Raw genomic sequence first — 16714 nt, 5'->3', positions numbered from 1 at the left:
TGTACTCGAAGGCGGCGACGATTATTAATCGCGGTTTGTGTAGCCTCGATTCCAGGCCGATTTAATCGGCCTTGAATCGAGGCTACGGTTTGTGCAGATCAACGTGGGGTGTGCATTAATAAGAAGAAGACTACCATCGCTGTGGCCAGCCTGCTCTGCTCTTCTATTATATTATGGTGAGGATTATACTGCACTGTGTGTGTGTGTTAGCTTGTGCTTCCATATACGTACACTCTGAAATCCTCCAGGCAGCCCATGGTAGATTAGGTTCTCTCTCCAGTGGCGAGTGTAGTGACATAGACTCCAATGATGATGGAAGACATCGACCTAAAATGAAGAGTACTGTCACGCAGGTATAATGTACACGTCTGACCCTGTGTGTGTGTTGTAGTCTGATAGTGTATTTTCTTTGTATTTCTAACTCTTCAAATCATTATCAACTCAAACCATTATTATTACTTTGTTGTACTTTGTTCTACATGAAAGAAAAAAATTTTTTTACGTTCATTTCCCTAATGTGCAGGTTGTCTCCAGTCAACGGAAACCCTCACACTCAGATGATGACGCCCACTCTTCACACACACACTCCCCACACCTCCACAAGCGACGACGGAGGTACACACCATCACCACCCTCACGTCGCCATCGTCGGCACACGCCCCCACGATCTCCCAGTCCTCCAGAATCGAGTGAATCAGAAGAGCCGAGTCCAAAGCGCAAGAGGGAGGAGCCAGATCCCCTCATGACACGGACAGGTGGTGCGTATATACCTCCTGCAAAGCTACGAATGATGCAGAAGAACATCAGCGACAAAAGCAGTGTTGCGTACCAGAGGATATCGTGGGAAGCCCTCAAAAAATCCATCAATGGACTGATCAACAAGGTACATGACAATGATGTACAGTAGTGCAGCCTTATATAGACTAAGGAAGAATCTTGCTTGGTACTAGCCTCGATCCCAGGCCGCTCTTCGAGGAAGAGCGGCCTGGGATCGAGGCTAGTTGAGGCCTTGTGAAGGAGGCTAGCTTGGTACATGAAATAGATTTAGTACCTAGAGTTGTTAAGTGCTGTATGATATTACATGTCGTGTGTGTACACCTCGTTACAGTGTACACAGGTGGCCAATCACTAAATCCACTTATTCAAAATAATTGTTGTTCCAACTCGTAGATGAAGTTAGTTATTCTCTCAATGCAGGTGAATGTCTCCAACATCAACAAAATAGTACCCGAGCTATTTGAGGAGAATGTGGTGAGAGGGCGTGGTCTATTGTCCCGGTCCATCATCCAGGCCCAGACTGCCTCCCCCATGTTCTCACATGTGTACTCGGCCCTCGTGTCGGTCATCAACACCAAGTTCCCTCAGACTGGCGAGCTCATCTGTAAGAGGCTCATCCTTCAGTTCAGAAGAGGCTTCAAGAGAAATGACAAGGTACAGTTATACACAAGAAGTAAATTGTATGAAGTATACTTATTACTCCTCTTTTGTTAAAAACAGCTAGTGATCAAGTGTGCCGTATGATGCTTATACATGTACATGTACATGCAGAGTCTATCTACTCTATTAGCCATAATTCAGTGCACTTAACGTTTATACTGCGCTTTGTTAGAATTTTGCATAGCCAAGTAAATTAAATTCTGTACTGTTAGATTGACGTGTACAGTATTACGTACGTATTGTTTGATTCAGTCATTTTGCTCCGTACAGAACATTTGCATGACAGCTGTCAAGTTCCTGGCCCACCTGGTCAACCAGCAGGTTCTGCACGAGATAGCAGCTCTAGAGATGCTCACTCTACTCATGGAGGAGCCCACTGACGACAGTGTAGAGGTCGCCGTCGGGTTCATCAAGGTATGTGTGAGGGATGGTACAGTGAAGTAAATTGATGAAAGTTTGTCGGACACCTTTGGTGGGAATAAGGTTTTGGCCGTTGTTAATGGGATTGTTTTGTACTCAAACGGTTCACTATGTACTTGCATGTGTATTGGCTTGCAAGTACTGTAAGTTTCATGTGTTGTACTGTATATCAGTCACAGTACACTCCTGTCACTTCCCTGTCTGTGTGTGTGTACAGGAGTGTGGTCTGAAACTCACAGACGTAAGTCCTCGAGGTGCCCACGCCATGTTTGAGACGCTCCGAGCTGTGCTGCACTCGGGAAAGATCTCATCCCGTATACAATACATGATTGAGGTGTTGTTTGCTATAAGGAAGGACAAGTTCAAGGTACAACATCTGCTTGTATTGTGTACATGTAAATTGCAAAAGCACTGCTTGCATGAATTGCAAGTATTAATACCTTGTAGGATTCAGCCTAGAGGCTGCATAAATACGTACAAAACTCAAGATTGTGTACAGTATCATGTAGATATACATGCTAAAAAGTTGCAGTTGAACATCTTTCAACAGCCATAACTTGAGTATCATTGATCCAATTACAAAAATGTTATGATTTTCTGAAAGCTTAGAAAGAGACCTTTCAAATGATGTGTTTCAATCCAAATTTTTGTAAGGGCCCTAATTTGTCATTTTTCGGCCTTGGACCATGGGCTATTTATTATCCATGGTGTGGCCAAATTGGCAAATAATTTTATCGCTCAAATATAAACTTTGATGATACCATTTTAAAGGTCTCTTTCTAAGCTTTCAGAAAATTGTTAAATCATTGAAATTAATACACGGAATTCAAGTTATGGGCAGTTGAAAGAGTCCCCAAACCATTAATGATACATTGTACCCCTCCCCCTACATGTGTGCAGGACCACCCGGCAGTGATAGAGGGTCTGGATCTGGTGGAAGAGGACGACCAAATCACTCACCTCCTCTCACTCACTGACGAATTTGATGGACTCGTTGAACTGAGTCAGTACACTTCCTTCGTATTTTGTTATACTTTGTTAATTAGTGCTGAGGATTTATTGCGTGTAACTTTTCTTCCATGCAGATGTGTTCCACCCTGACCCTGAATTTATCATAAACGAAGAGAAATACAAAGTCATCAAAGGAGGTACGTAAGAACTCTGACAGTTAGTACAATTTCACTAAGAGTATAACGTTCCTTCTGTGTAGAGATTCTGGGTGGTGGCGGATCAGGCTCTGACGACAGTGGATCAGGATCATCGGGTGACGAATCAAGTGAAGAGGAGGAAGAGGAAGAGGAGGAAACAAAGATGGAAATAGAAGACATGACTGAGGCCAAGCTTCTCATAATACGTAGAAACATATATCTAACGATAATGTCTAGTGCCGGCCACGAAGAATGCGTGCACAAGCTTGTTAAGAACCTCAAAGAGGGGTCAGAGGTCAGTAGTACTGCATGTACAGTGTCAAGAGTAGATAAGACTATCTCCTTTTTAACTCTTGCAGGGTGAGATAGCCCACATGGTGCTTGAGTGTTGCAGTCAGGAGAGGTCTTACTTGCCCTTCTATGGACACATTGGCCGGAGACTGTGTCTACTGGGGCAGGGGTGGGTGGAGGTCTTTAATGAAGCATTCCAGCAACAGGTACTGTACATACGTCAGTGATGTGCACAGACGTTTCTAAGTCGTGGCTACATGTATTTCAATTCTTAAATCTTATAGCCCACAGTTGTTAACCCCCCCCCCCCCCCACACACACACACACACACAGTATGCTACAGTGCACCGACTGGAGACAAACAAACTTCGAAACACTGCCAAACTCTTTTCTGACCTCTTCTATTCGGACGCCCTCCCCTGGACTGCCCTCTCGTGTGTCCATCTCAACGAGGATGAGACCACCTCCTCCAGTCGAATCTTTGTCAAGATAATGTTTCAAGAGTTGGCAGCAGACATGGGAATGGAGAGACTCAATAAGAGGCTCACAGATCCGTAAGTCAATACCACTTTTGTACATGTAGCTTTTCAGCACTCTGGATGTGTACAGCTAGTGTGTTTTTGTGGAAAAGTTAGCAGTGTATAATTATGTTAAAGAGTGCTGTGTCGTACTATAATAACGGTGACCTACTGTGCACACACACACACCCACCCACACACACACAGACTGTTGGCTGTAGCGTTTGAGGGCCTCCTTCCTCGTGACAACCCTAAGAATACTCGATTCGCAATCAATTTCTTTACCTCCATCGGACTGGGAGGACTAACGTGAGTCAAGACAACTCTTACATGTGCATTATGTCAGTGCAACCTTTGTATACAGAGATTCTGCACGTATGTACAAGTACATGAGATCCTGTCCAAATAGCTCAAGCTACATGTACTAAAAAATACCCTAGATTTATAACCTGCTAGTATTACTATTCGATCTATGCACACACACACACACACACACACACACACACACACACACACACACACACGCACTCCCCCTTAGTGACGAACTTCGAGAACATCTCAAAGCTGCCCAGAAGATGATCATGGAGCAGAAGCAAGATGTGAGCTCGTCAGACACAGACAGCAGTGAGGATGAGGAAGACTCCAGTGAAGAAGTATCCAGTGAAGAAACAAGCTCATCTGAAGAAGAGGTCAAGAGACGATCCAAGCATAAGCACAAGCACAGGCACAAGCACAAGCATCGTGGTCGAAAAAGTGGCCATAAGCATCGCTCCAGACGTGACTCCTCCAGCTCTGAGGAGGTGGTTGAGAGGAAGCAAAAGAAGAAACGAGTTTCAGAGAGGCAACAAAGAAAGCGAAGTGGAAGTGCTGACAGGCAACAAAAAAAGCGAAGTGGAAGTGATGACAGGCAACAAAGAAAGCGAAGTGGAAGTGCTGAGAGGCAACAAAGAAAGCGAAGTGGAAGTGCTGAGAGGCAACAAAGAAAGCAAAGTGGAAGTGCTGAGAGGCAACAAAGAAAGCGGAGTGGAAGTGCTGAGAGGCAGCCAAGAAATCGCAGTGAAAGTGATGAGAGGCAGCAAAGAAAGAAAAGAGGTGATAGCTCTGGGAGGCAACGAAATAGAAGAGATGGTAGTGAAGAGAGATCTCGATCGCAAAGAAAGCAGAGAAGTGAGCCGAGACGTGATGAGAGTCCTGTGAGGGAGCGTCGTGAGAGAAGGGATAGAGATGACAGGAACAGGAGATAACTCTATCTATGCATGACTGTAAACTCTTAATTAGCTACATTGCACTGAATTTCTTTCAAACAACTATTGATGCTACCATTTTGATTTCTGATGTTGATTTGCATCACTAGACTGTAGATTTATGGTGGGTGTGGTTTCATTGTCTCACATGTGAGTGACTATTGTGAGGTGAACAATCATGAAGACTGCTGTACTGTTTCTGGCTCTCTGTGTAACTCTATCCGTGGGCGCTGGTGTGATAACCCGGGCCAGGCTAGAGGCACGTTCTATATACACGGCTAGTCAGTATGCAATCCACAACCGTGGCAGCTAGTAGTTGTTTATCATTCTATCCTTTTTATTACAGAGCTGCAGTGGATGACGACTGAACTCGCTTCCTAAAGTGAAGCGATTCATTAATGAGATCCTTCCAGACTAGTATCCTTTATAATAAAGAATCTTAGCTAAACGTGTCTATATAGACTTATAGTGTGTTTCCTTGACTTCCTTTCAGCCCGGATGTGGAGCTCAAGTACGTAGGGGGGGCTGATCCAGTCATGATACTACTGGATGCAGAAAATGAGGAGGTGGAGGTATGTTTCTACCTTATGTGATATTACTCTCTGGTTTGCATGTGGCCGAATAATTTGCAGTATACAAAATTAATGTTGAAGATTTTTCGCAGAAGTGACTTCAATGTCTCCCAACTATTTTGTCTAGTTCGCATATCTTAAGGTGACATATTTTCGCGGGTATTAATTTCTGCTATTTCTATATACTCGCAGATAATTGGAAAATGCAATGAATCTCATTAAAACCATAAGTAATTAGAAACGCTATTAACTTCACATCTTGACCGGAATTTAATACCAACAAAATGAGTAAATTTGCAGACAAATCTACAGGGTTTTGCAGAATCTTTGCAATATCCACAAAAAAGCGTTTTGCGTTGAGCGTTCCTTATAAGGTTATCTGTGGTCAACCATAAAGTTGGAGATCTTAGTCAGCATGTCAACAATGCACTATTCTACAAACAGTTGATGGATCAACTTGAAGATTCTCAGCAACACTTTGATAAGACAGTCCAAGCAGCTCTGTCTGATGCACTATTCTCCATCTTATATCCCAAATAATGCCTTGGTCAGCTTTTTTCACAAGAAAAAGCCATTTTGTTTTTGAATTTTGCTTCCCAATCAGACTTGGCATTTCACCACAATGTGTTTATGACACCACAATGTGTAAAGATTAGATATTCATATAAGGAACGCTCTACACCCTCTATTTCAAAGATTCTGCAAAACCCTGTACCTGTGAAAATATGTCACCTTTAAAGACAGTTTGCATTTCAGAATGCATGTAATGAAATGATGTGTGTGTAGTGTCTTTCATGTGCACGTGCCTCCCTCCCTGTGTAGCGTGTGTCTGTTATGAAGATGTCTGAGGATGAGATAATGGCTTTACTAGCCTCTCATGGTATTGTTAAAAAACTTCCTGAAGAGGCTGAAGCTGAGGAGAACAACGAATCTTTTGATGATCGTGAGGAACTCTAATAAACTCTCTCTTAGACATGAGCTCAATTGTTATTTTTTTGCTGTAATTCATTTTTGTATGCTAGTCTTGATGTATCTGCTCATAATGGCAAGTAGCCAAGAGCAGATGCGGATGATTGTATAGCTGCCATTTGTGCATTCAGCATTGTTACATGAGAATTGGTAAAATAGGTGTAATGTCGGGTACATATATAATACTATGACAGATGATGTACAAAATGTTGTTAATTGAGGGCGGCCAATACATTATTTGGCCTTTGTTGTATAGATTCAATACGGAATTGTAAAATGTCGTGTGATAACGTCACACTACTATTGTGCTGAATTAGCAGTTTTGTAAATAGAGGCGTTGCCCATCCAACTTTGTCAACATTCCTCTGCATGCTGTGATCTCTAAATCTAGTGCCTAGGCCTTTAATACTATAGGATGGCTGGTAAGTATCTACAACTTTGCTATAGAGTCTAGAGAATGCATAGGATATTATGTCTAAATCATTGTTCTGTTCCTTCACCCGGTACCACCCACAGAGCACATAGCCCCCCCACCCTACGATGAGGAGCTGCCAGGCTTTGTGGCCAGTATAGACACCTACCAACCTAGTGCCCCACCACGAGACTTTGGAACACCTTACGAGCAGCTTGATGGAGGAGGCAGTCCTACAGTAACTGGTAAGAACTTGATACGAAGAGTTTTCTCTAAATGAGCGATACTCTAAAAGCAGGGATTTTAACACCCCTACAGAAGAGAGACATGAGCAGACACCATTGGGACGCAGAGCTCAGAAGACCACTATTGATAAGTTTGTCAATAGTTATGTGTCGTACAGTGTGGCCAACAACCTAAGAAAGTACATCATACCCAAACACGAGGAGCAAGACCCTGAGCTCGATGTGGAGGCACAGTTTGGTCGAAATGCAGTACGGACTGCTCAGATGGCCATTGCTAAGAAGAAGAGGATGCAATGCATTAATGGCTGGCTTTGGTGTAAGTGAAGAATCACACGATGTACTTGCCAAACGTACATGTAATATATTTGTCATACAATACCGGTACGTCATTAATTGATTTTTTGTACTGTGCAGGTTTTGGAGTTATGCTCATTCCTGTGTATATTGCTCTACCAGTCCTAATGGTCGTTTTCGGTGAGTTTAGATCATAGCATTGAAGTCTTTAGTGTATTACTTATCATAACTTAGCACGTAACCCAGTGTTGATTATAATTCATTCTTCTCAGGAGTGATTGGTATTGGAGAGTGCCCATTCAGAGGTGACACCATCATCGTGTATCTGATAGGTGGAGGGATACTCTTGGGCCTAATGGTCCTCCTGCGTATAGCCCCTTCACTACTCAGTTGTATGCGAGCTAGAAACTGGTGCATGTCTCGAGACTCCACTCGCTCTGCAAAGGGAATATGTTCCATTGAAGCTCTCTTTTATCTGTTTCTATTTGTCAATCTCATCGTACTTTTTCTTGGAACGTACACCATTTTCACGGAGGGTAAACCGCCGCCTACATGTTCTGATTTTCCATTACTAGCTCCTAACTGTTGTGATGCATTTGTGTATGTTTCTAGTGCCACTTTTACCATTTCTCAGTACATTTTGTATGTGTTGACTAGTTTGTACTTGTGTTTAGTTCTGTGCTGTATTAGAAGTATGAAAAACAAGGTTGGTGCATAAATTGTGTTATTGTTGTGATAAATAGGTAAAGATCGTTAATTGTGTAACTGACAAGTTGATGCGGTTGGGGGAATTTTTCATTGATAGAAGATCAGAGAGAAGTCATTCATTGTGCATGTGTATGTGACGTGGATCACTACCCTTTACTAGTACACCTGGATTGACTTATTCAAGAGCTAATACAATGGCAGGTGAAGTCTCTTGATGTGTACTTATGTAATAGATATAAAGTCATGCTATCTAACTACGATGTGTAGATGAAGCATAGTATTCCACTCCCCACTCAGAGTTCGGTGCTCCCCCCTCGTATGATGATGTGGTACCTTCGGCCCCAGAGGGCTCTCTAAAGCCGACCGCCCCACCTCTAGCCCACGTTGCAGCAGCGGAGGGAAACCAACCACTACCATCACACTACAATGAAACACACACCCCCACCACAACCCCAGCTGGTAAATAGCTAGTAAATAAAAAGTAGTTAGCTAATGATACTCTCTGTAAGCTATCACCCTACATGAGTACTAGAGGTGTACATAAGTTTTAAGTGTACAGAATGATACGTGATACCTATGATGATACTTGTAAGATACAAAACAAGTTAATTTATAAAACGAGTCTACTTTTGACTGCTAGTAAAACATATTTCAATATATAATATATCACCCTATAGGTCAGAGACGCAGATCTGCCCCCACACAAACCGAACCTTCTCGAAGAGAGGAGCTTGTTGAGCGTTACATCAGCTACAGTATAGCCCATCACCTGCGCAAGTACATTGAGCCCAAGAGTGAGCAGCAGGACCCAGAGTTAGATGTGGAGGCTCAGTTTGGTCGCAGTGCTGTGAGGTCGGCCCAGTTAATCATTGAGAAGAAGAGATTACTTCAATGCATCAGTGGATGGCTGTGGTGTAAGTACATGTATCAGTGTGTGCATGGTGTCTGTTGAGAGGCCATAACTTAGCTGAATTCTTGGAGGTCATTCTTGGATCACTACTTGATAAAGAAAGCCTGTGGTTGCTGACACATGCATCCATCTCTGGGTATTAGAGTGCTGTTACAGAATCTCCCACGTTTAATTGTTGAGAAGTTTCGATTATTACATTGTCATTCCCTGGAGATTTTCAATTAACATTGTTATATCATTATTATGAGTGTTTGATTGCTGGTTGTGTGTGTTTAGCAGTTGATTTTGGACCTTAACAGTACTGAGGGAAATAGAGGCCTAGACTGTCTCATCAATGTGTCTGACTATATACTAACTTCCATACAGTGTTGAAAACATTCGCTGACTGTTCATAAACACACTTTTGTATTGTATGCATACACTCTCGATTGAATATTGTACCCTCTTCCTCTGTCCAGGCATTGGAGTGATACTGGCACTGGTGTACATTGCACTGCCTATAGCCATGATCACTGTGGGTAAGTCATGTTTGGGTTAGAGCTATGTGGGTGTATACTGTGGTTATACAGTAGCTATGTGGGTGTAGACTGTATGTTATGTTTGTGGTTGAAGTGCCCCATTAAAGACATCACATTCCACAGAGCTACCTCAATCACTATACTCTCAACATCATTCCTAGCGCTACTTCCAATAGTCTGTATATATAATATTATTATCAGGAGTGCATGAATATTATTTATAGCATATAGCATATTGACAACAACCAGTCATGCATGTACATATAGGAAAAATAACTGGCTGTAATTTTTTGCTGGTCTTCTATACACTCTATAACACAGTCTCTCTCTCCTTGTAGGTGCTGTCGGTATCAGAAACTGTCCCTTTCGTACCAACACCATTATCATCTACCTGATTGGTGGTGGTGTCATGCTGGCTGTCACGGTGATATTGAGGGGAGCCCCCTCGATCATGACCTGTATCAGAAACAGGAATTACTTCTCCACGAAAGAGACGAGTTCGTGTGGCGAGTGCATATGTGCCATAGAGACTATATTCTACATTGTGGCGGTTATCAATTTCATTGTTCTCATTCTTGGAACATACACCACTTTTGTTGAGCCCAAACCTGATAGTTGCTCTGCGTCCTCGTCGCCTGCACCAAACTGTTGTGATTCGTATGTGTACGTGACTAGTGCCATCTTCAGTACTTTTCAGTATTTGCTGTATGCCTCCACTGGCCTGTTTGTATGTATTTCCTGGAGCTGTATTAAGCGTATGGACGATCAAATGAATCCCTAATCTTTTATTCAATGCAGACTGATTTTTTTTTCAATTGAACGCTGTCATGCACTTTAATTTGATGTAATCATGTAGAGGAAGTTGAACAAATTTCACGTTATAATTATTATTATAATTTTATGCATGAGGCCTTGTATTTGAAATAAAATGGTACTATCATGAAAAGAGAATAAGTTTGTTCATGCTAAGTCATGTGACTTGGATAACACTTCGATCAGTCTTCTTTACTTGTTTGCTTTGAGTCTGTTCGATATTCTGAGTACTTAAGACTTCTTCCATATGCTTTGTCAACAGGATATTTCTGTGCATTTAGTTCAAATTTCTTCAAGACAGCTGAGGGTAGATCAATATGGCAACGTTCGGCCAGTCTGATCAGGTAGATGAGAACATCACTCAGCTCTTGTCCCAAATGCTCCTTGTCACTATCTAGCCATTCTGTACACGGGGGGGAGGGGGGGGGGGACACTGTGAATAAGTCTGTACAATGCATTAATAGTGTAGTTCAATGTAGCACAACGCAGCAAGCAGTAACATTTATAAATCAAACAAGAAACATTGCTATTCTTTGTTTCATAATATTATTCTTACTTGGTAGTCCTTCTCCCACTTCTCCTCTCCACTGACTGCAAAAACAATTAAAATGGGATCATAATCAATTGGTGTATGTATGGCAGTAGAGGTAATGTAAGATAACGTCAAGCACTCCTGCGTTAAGGTATTATTCAGTGCAGTATAGTACCAAAATAGCGAACCTGCAGCTAACACATACAGTTGGTACAAAGGAGCGAGGACAAACTTACAATAGCTCCGAGAGCTCTCCAACTTCCCCCACCTGTATGCAAGACAGATGTATACACGCATCACTAGTACATAATAATATCATAGGAAGAGTTCAAGTATTCAGGGATTAACCCTTTGTGCACTCACCATAGCTAGAAGCAAGTTCCTCGGAGTGTGGTATTGCTCCCAGTTCCTCTCAGCAGCAAACTTTGCTTGGATGGATCGCCTGAAAATTATAAAAAAAAATTAATGATGAAAATATTGTACTCGGATGAATTCTTTTCTTACACATCTTCCAGTGAAAGTTTGGAACTGAAAACAAAAGGCTTGGATGCTTCAGCAGACACAGAGGTCCCTTCAGCTGCTTGATCTTCCGAAGACATTGTATTTATAGTTAACTAGCTGGGTAGCTTCTAGCTGTTGTCTCACTCCAGCCACGTGGTTTTATTAACCCTTTGACATCTTGAAAATATAAAGCAGGGACAAAAAATTTCTTTGAACTTTGACCTTTTGAAAAGATCACACAAAGTTCAGATTTTAATAGCCTCGAAAACAGCCTCAGCTCTGCGGCTCTTTCTCAACATTTAACTATACCGTAGAACCCAACTTAGCTATCCGTACATCTTTGTAATATAATGGCCCTCAGAGCACTCATTTCAGCCTCTCAAGGTATGTTCTAGCACGTAGATCTAGTGGTTACGGTACAAAACAGTTTCATAATAATTATTGTTTTGATTTTCTATTTGTAGCCCACCATATCCAGAAGGCTCTGCTGCCTGCTGTCCAAGCAAGATGGGCCCACGAGTATAGTAAGTAACATGTGTAGCCAGGAGATATCCTTGACATACTATAACTCGGTATCCACACTTGCAGAGTATGTGACAAATGATAACATTGACATGGACGCTAAGTCAGTGATGGACAGAAATGCAACAACTCTTTTCTTTACCGAACTCTTCCGAGGTAAACCCCTCCCCCCACACCCCTCGCACATGCACACACCACACACACACAGGTCTGGCCATCACACTCAGTGCATTCTTCCGTGAGCCAGTCACTCTCAACTACCCGTTTGAGAAGGGACCTCTTAGTCCTCGTTTCCGTGGTGAGCATGCCCTGAGGCGATACCCGAACGGAGAGGAGCGCTGTATTGCTTGCAAGCTGTGTGAGGCAGTGTGTCCAGCACAGGCCATCACTATTGAGGCTGAAACAAGAGCAGATGGGAGTCGGAGAACAACAAGATACGATATCGATATGACCAAGTGTATCTACTGCGGGTTTTGTCAGGAGGCGTGTCCTGTAGACGCTATTGTGGAGGTATACAAGATTGTGTAGATGTATGTATAATAGTATGTATAATTATATTGCTGTCTGCTTTATTTAAGATAGAAGGCTTTACTCATTTTGCATGAACAGGGACACCTGCCTTCGCTTTACTATGCATGTACGTATAGGTATTGTAACAGTGTACGTATGTTACAAAAGATGCCTATGATGTAATTGATGCTTTCTGCAGGGCCCCAACTTTGAGTTCTCCACTGAGACCCATCAGGAGCTGCTCTACAATAAGGAGAAGCTGTTGGACAATGGAGACAAGTGGGAGAAAGAACTAGCCGCAAACATTCAGGCAGACTTTCTGTATCGATAGCTCAGTATTGTGTTCCTTAATTTATGTACAATCGTATGTGGTCATGTCTTGACAGTTTGTAGAACTTGTGTATTAATTAATATTGAATATGAATTTATGTTATGTACAAATGCACACACATGATGATGGATGGCCTATGCTATGGTGAACACGATACAATACATTTTGAATTGTGTTAATCTATAATATAAATAGCTAGTTTATAACTTTTGAAATGCCTCTAACTCTACACTGGCACAGTCAGTTGCTAGGGAGGTATCTTGGTGGGGGGGGGGGTTATGGTGGGGGGCTGTAGACAGTGACGGAGGGAATGTGTTGGTTCCTCATCACCTGTACAAAGAGAGAACAGATCTGTAACTATATAAGCAAATGAATTTCATTGTGTAGGGAGACACAATTACTTGTAATCAAGGTTCATACAATATTGTTAGACAGTTTTTCTAGAAGCTACAGTATATCGATCTATAGCTTATACTGTATAAAAGTGTTATGTAATTAATATTGGAATTTCAAGCACATATTTACTGTATGTGAGTTTTGGAGGTGGTACTATACCTCAAAGATAAAGTTTTGGAATCCGTAGCAGTAGGTACTGCCGAAGGGATTCACAGAGTTGGTGGATGAGGATCTATTGAGGACCACCGGTTTGTCAGTGGGAGTGGTGAGGTAGTCCTGCACTTCACTCCACTTGGTAGAGGGTGTGACTGTCAGCTGACTGGGCTGAGAGTCTGGGAGGGGAGGGAGGGAGGGGGGACGGAGGGGGGGAGGGAGGGAGGGAGGGAGGAGGGGGGTATTGGATAATTAGCGGCATATAAATAATAGCTGGTATGACTGATGAGTAACGATGAGTATAGACTATCAGTGTACAAGTACAATCATAATTATACATGTAAAGTGGTTTCATTACGCTCTGTACTAGGTTTAGGCATAATATCAGCTCATTATATATTTGAACTGTGCTCTCTTCTGGTGCACTAACGTACCTCCAGAGATGTCTTCACCAATTGGAAACGTGAGCACATAATCGCAACGATAGTACCTACAGACACACAATAATATGACAGACTTTACTATTAGGTAGTTCAAAGGGCTACAAAATGCAGGTAATTGTGAATATGTACAATCCTAACTCAAGATATGAGCATTCCGAGTTAGCTATCAGAATAGGCCCACACACGATGTTACTTGCACAAGCATTCATTATAGGTAATGTATAGGTACTCACATGTTGAAGTTATAGTGTCCTGGCACATTCGAGTGCATCACAAACTTCTTGGCTCTGTTACTGACAGCATCAAACAGTACATCCTGTGAGACGAAGGGAGAACACAAGTCATGTGATCATCGTGATCACAATCTAGCAAGAAGACCCTTTTGTGTATATAGACAGGTTTCCCCTGCACACTCACCAGTCCAAGAGTGAAGTAGTTAAAGAAGTAGTCTGAAGAGCTAGCCATCGGTAGCTTGTGGGGAGAGGGAGAGTGGATTCTCATCTGTCAGGGCGTGCGTGGGTGTGAGGTGTGTGTGGGTGTGTGTGTGAACGCTGTGTGTGTGGGTGTGGGGGGTAAAGTACCTTGTCTTCTGCCTTGTAGAAATGCTGACTGGGCGCACCAAGAGCACTCGCTATATCCTGCAACACAGAACAAACAATCGTCACATCAATGAAAGAAAAATGTTTATGTTACAAACGTACTGGTTGTAACAATCATACATGTATACACATACAATTATTGAAGCTGTAAATACGTAGCACTGAACCAACACTACCTGTGGTGTGTCCCCAAACTGAACTGTTCTCTCCAACACTCTGGGTCTGCTATCTCCAAGCTTGGAGTGATGAGAGTCTGCAAAATATCAATATCAGAGTCAAAAATGAAACATAAACTGAGATGCATGTAAGTACCATTACGTACAAAATCTGTATGACACCAGTAAATATGAAGGTTACTAAGTTATTAGTTATATAGTCATTAGAATCAAACCAAGTGTTCTGGCTCAGGCTATCAAAGATATCCTACTATGTATCACCATAGCCATAACTCAAGAGTGTGTGGTTGACCTACCATCAGCAATGAGTTTGAGACTGAGCCCAGTCACAGCTCCTCCCACTCTCAACAACGCCACACTGTCACAGTAGCAGTTGCCATGGAAACACTCCAGTGGCAGCCTAGGAGCCCTAAGTGGTACAATGTCGCAAAATAATCTCAAGCAATCTAAATCAAAGAAATACGCCAACAAATAGGGTAAGGCGGATATACGTTGCAAATTTAAAACAGTACATACAAACAGCTCTACCGCACACCTTGCTTCCTTGGAGTCATTTCCACTGAAGATGCAAACTCGTGAGAGAATGAAGGATCTTTGAGTACTCAGCTCTGAGAGATCAGGACTCTGCGTCGACAGCCCTGGTACTAGCTCACTGCCACTCCACACTGGGAATGCAAACAGTATCCCACGAAACAGCAGTAGATAGAGCTGCTCCTTGGTGTCTACCTCTACAGCAAGAGAAACATCACTCTACTTACACAAGCATTATCTCATACGTTTTCAATATTTGATGCAAAGTAAGGTTCGAATACCAAAAATACCTATGTTGTAACAGTAGCTAATAGCCATCATATCATAATTATTAGCAATAGCTTTATGTTTCAGCATCCGCGGTGCTTTCATTATTTTTAGTAGCTAGTGTCTTACATATAATTATAGGCAATGAAGATTTGCTAACATGATGTAGGGAGCTAGGTAGACTTACGTCCTGGTAGGGTGGGCCCAAATGAGTCGTGAATCTTCTCAACCGTTGGACTCACTTGAGGAGAGTTGAAGACTTTGTTGCTATGGAAATCATTGTCGGAGGACAGTAAATAAGATGAATGTATGTACACACAGTGAACTGGTAAAGCATTACATGCATGGTTATAGCTGACCACACTTACCAGTACTTTAGCTTGACTTTCTTCACATCATAAATTTCAATTATCTGAGCAATTTATACGTACAGTGTACATACAATATATGTATAATATATGCACATGCCGTACCTTTAGTCTCTGTGCTTTGGGGTCAAATATGAGTTTAACCCCATCGTTGGTCAGGTCCAATACGATATCCACGTCCAGGGGAATCTGAGGCTCAGCAGAGTGCACTTATGTCAACTAATTAACGGTATAAAATCTCGTGTCCTACCTGATTGTTGTAATTAAGATGCACTCTTTTGACTGTGAGACATTGCTTCTTGAGGATCTCTATAGCCTGAGCGAGTGGCATGCCTGTGTGTCCAGTATACACATACTTATAATAATAAATACATTCTTCAAGCCACATTTTGTACGTGTGTGTACAAAATGAGATCAAGGTACACTACTTTCACATGCCCTCACCTAGGACAAACTCCCATTGATCTCCCACAAGGGCCCTCTCTGGTATCACCTCAAGGTCCAGCATAGCGAAGAAGCGTAGCTATATTAAATTAACTAGAGTTCATATTTAAATCTGACATTTGTTTGACATTGCATCACAATCAAGAAATTCAATTCAACGACAGAAGGGTTACTAGCTATTGACATTCCCATTGCACACAATATCAGGTTCAACATAAATAAGTGTTCTGTTCGTTGAGCTAGCATTTATAATAATTAAAGAATTAAAGACTTGAGCCTAGATCGATGCGTATAATGATATACTTGTGTTCTGTTCTACTCGTCATTGGCATCTTCAACCTCGTACTTATGGCGGATGTCCTTCCACAGTTTCTGTAGGAGAAAATAAACACAGTTATAGTAGTGTACAGTGATAGTAGTGTACAAAGACCAACAGAAATGA

The 16714-nt window shown here is 42.1% G+C and overlaps 7 protein-coding genes across 7 annotated transcripts; 5 read left to right on the top strand and 2 right to left on the bottom strand.

Moving 5' to 3' along the window:
* The first annotated feature begins 85 nt into the window (after positions 1 to 85).
* On the top strand, positions 86 to 5167 carry LOC135339341 (pre-mRNA-splicing factor CWC22 homolog). Its single transcript, XM_064535409.1, has 13 exons — positions 86 to 176; positions 249 to 353; positions 524 to 883; positions 1198 to 1431; positions 1708 to 1851; positions 2075 to 2224; positions 2758 to 2860; positions 2943 to 3005; positions 3068 to 3300; positions 3365 to 3502; positions 3630 to 3850; positions 4022 to 4123; positions 4353 to 5167. Exons 1-13 carry the CDS (start codon positions 174 to 176, stop codon positions 5056 to 5058), a joined length of 2562 nt encoding a protein of 853 aa, XP_064391479.1. The 5' UTR covers positions 86 to 173; the 3' UTR covers positions 5059 to 5167.
* On the top strand, positions 5156 to 6730 carry LOC135339355 (selenoprotein M-like). Its single transcript, XM_064535426.1, has 4 exons — positions 5156 to 5317; positions 5405 to 5475; positions 5552 to 5630; positions 6453 to 6730. Exons 1-4 carry the CDS (start codon positions 5237 to 5239, stop codon positions 6585 to 6587), a joined length of 366 nt encoding a protein of 121 aa, XP_064391496.1. The 5' UTR covers positions 5156 to 5236; the 3' UTR covers positions 6588 to 6730.
* A 149-nt stretch (positions 6731 to 6879) lies between these two features.
* Positions 6880 to 8307, top strand: LOC135339351 (uncharacterized). The gene is made up of 5 exons (XM_064535422.1): positions 6880 to 7021; positions 7116 to 7256; positions 7330 to 7572; positions 7671 to 7730; positions 7823 to 8307. Exons 1-5 carry the CDS (start codon positions 7015 to 7017, stop codon positions 8266 to 8268), a joined length of 897 nt encoding a protein of 298 aa, XP_064391492.1. The 5' UTR covers positions 6880 to 7014; the 3' UTR covers positions 8269 to 8307.
* On the top strand, positions 8307 to 10573 carry LOC135339350 (uncharacterized). Its single transcript, XM_064535421.1, has 5 exons — positions 8307 to 8459; positions 8556 to 8717; positions 8936 to 9172; positions 9627 to 9686; positions 10025 to 10573. The coding sequence occupies exons 1-5, from the start codon at positions 8453 to 8455 to the stop codon at positions 10465 to 10467; spliced, it is 909 nt and encodes a 302-aa protein (XP_064391491.1). The 5' UTR covers positions 8307 to 8452; the 3' UTR covers positions 10468 to 10573.
* Positions 10554 to 11741, bottom strand: LOC135339354 (dCTP pyrophosphatase 1-like). The gene is made up of 5 exons (XM_064535425.1): positions 11536 to 11741; positions 11395 to 11473; positions 11268 to 11299; positions 11056 to 11090; positions 10554 to 10902 (listed from the first exon to the last, which is right to left on the bottom strand). The coding sequence occupies exons 1-5, from the start codon at positions 11628 to 11630 to the stop codon at positions 10682 to 10684; spliced, it is 462 nt and encodes a 153-aa protein (XP_064391495.1). The 5' UTR covers positions 11631 to 11741; the 3' UTR covers positions 10554 to 10681.
* A 19-nt stretch (positions 11742 to 11760) lies between these two features.
* Positions 11761 to 12988, top strand: LOC135339352 (NADH-ubiquinone oxidoreductase subunit 8-like). Its single transcript, XM_064535423.1, has 5 exons — positions 11761 to 11916; positions 11997 to 12056; positions 12121 to 12210; positions 12263 to 12564; positions 12764 to 12988. The coding sequence occupies exons 1-5, from the start codon at positions 11883 to 11885 to the stop codon at positions 12893 to 12895; spliced, it is 618 nt and encodes a 205-aa protein (XP_064391493.1). The 5' UTR covers positions 11761 to 11882; the 3' UTR covers positions 12896 to 12988.
* LOC135339347 (phagosome assembly factor 1-like) lies at positions 12944 to 16592 on the bottom strand. Its single transcript, XM_064535417.1, has 14 exons — positions 16273 to 16592; positions 16079 to 16161; positions 15934 to 16017; positions 15829 to 15872; positions 15648 to 15727; positions 15198 to 15390; positions 14959 to 15071; positions 14663 to 14739; positions 14469 to 14525; positions 14305 to 14388; positions 14121 to 14203; positions 13879 to 13934; positions 13451 to 13623; positions 12944 to 13225 (listed from the first exon to the last, which is right to left on the bottom strand). Exons 1-14 carry the CDS (start codon positions 16334 to 16336, stop codon positions 13172 to 13174), a joined length of 1245 nt encoding a protein of 414 aa, XP_064391487.1. The 5' UTR covers positions 16337 to 16592; the 3' UTR covers positions 12944 to 13171.
* Between the last annotated feature and the right edge of the window lie 122 nt (positions 16593 to 16714).

Source organism: Halichondria panicea, chromosome 8 (genome assembly GCF_963675165.1).
Source record: "Halichondria panicea chromosome 8, odHalPani1.1, whole genome shotgun sequence".
Classification (NCBI taxonomy): domain Eukaryota; kingdom Metazoa; phylum Porifera; class Demospongiae; order Suberitida; family Halichondriidae; genus Halichondria; species Halichondria panicea.
Note: the sequence above shows the minus strand (reverse complement) of the source record. Positions and strands in the feature narration are given on the sequence as shown.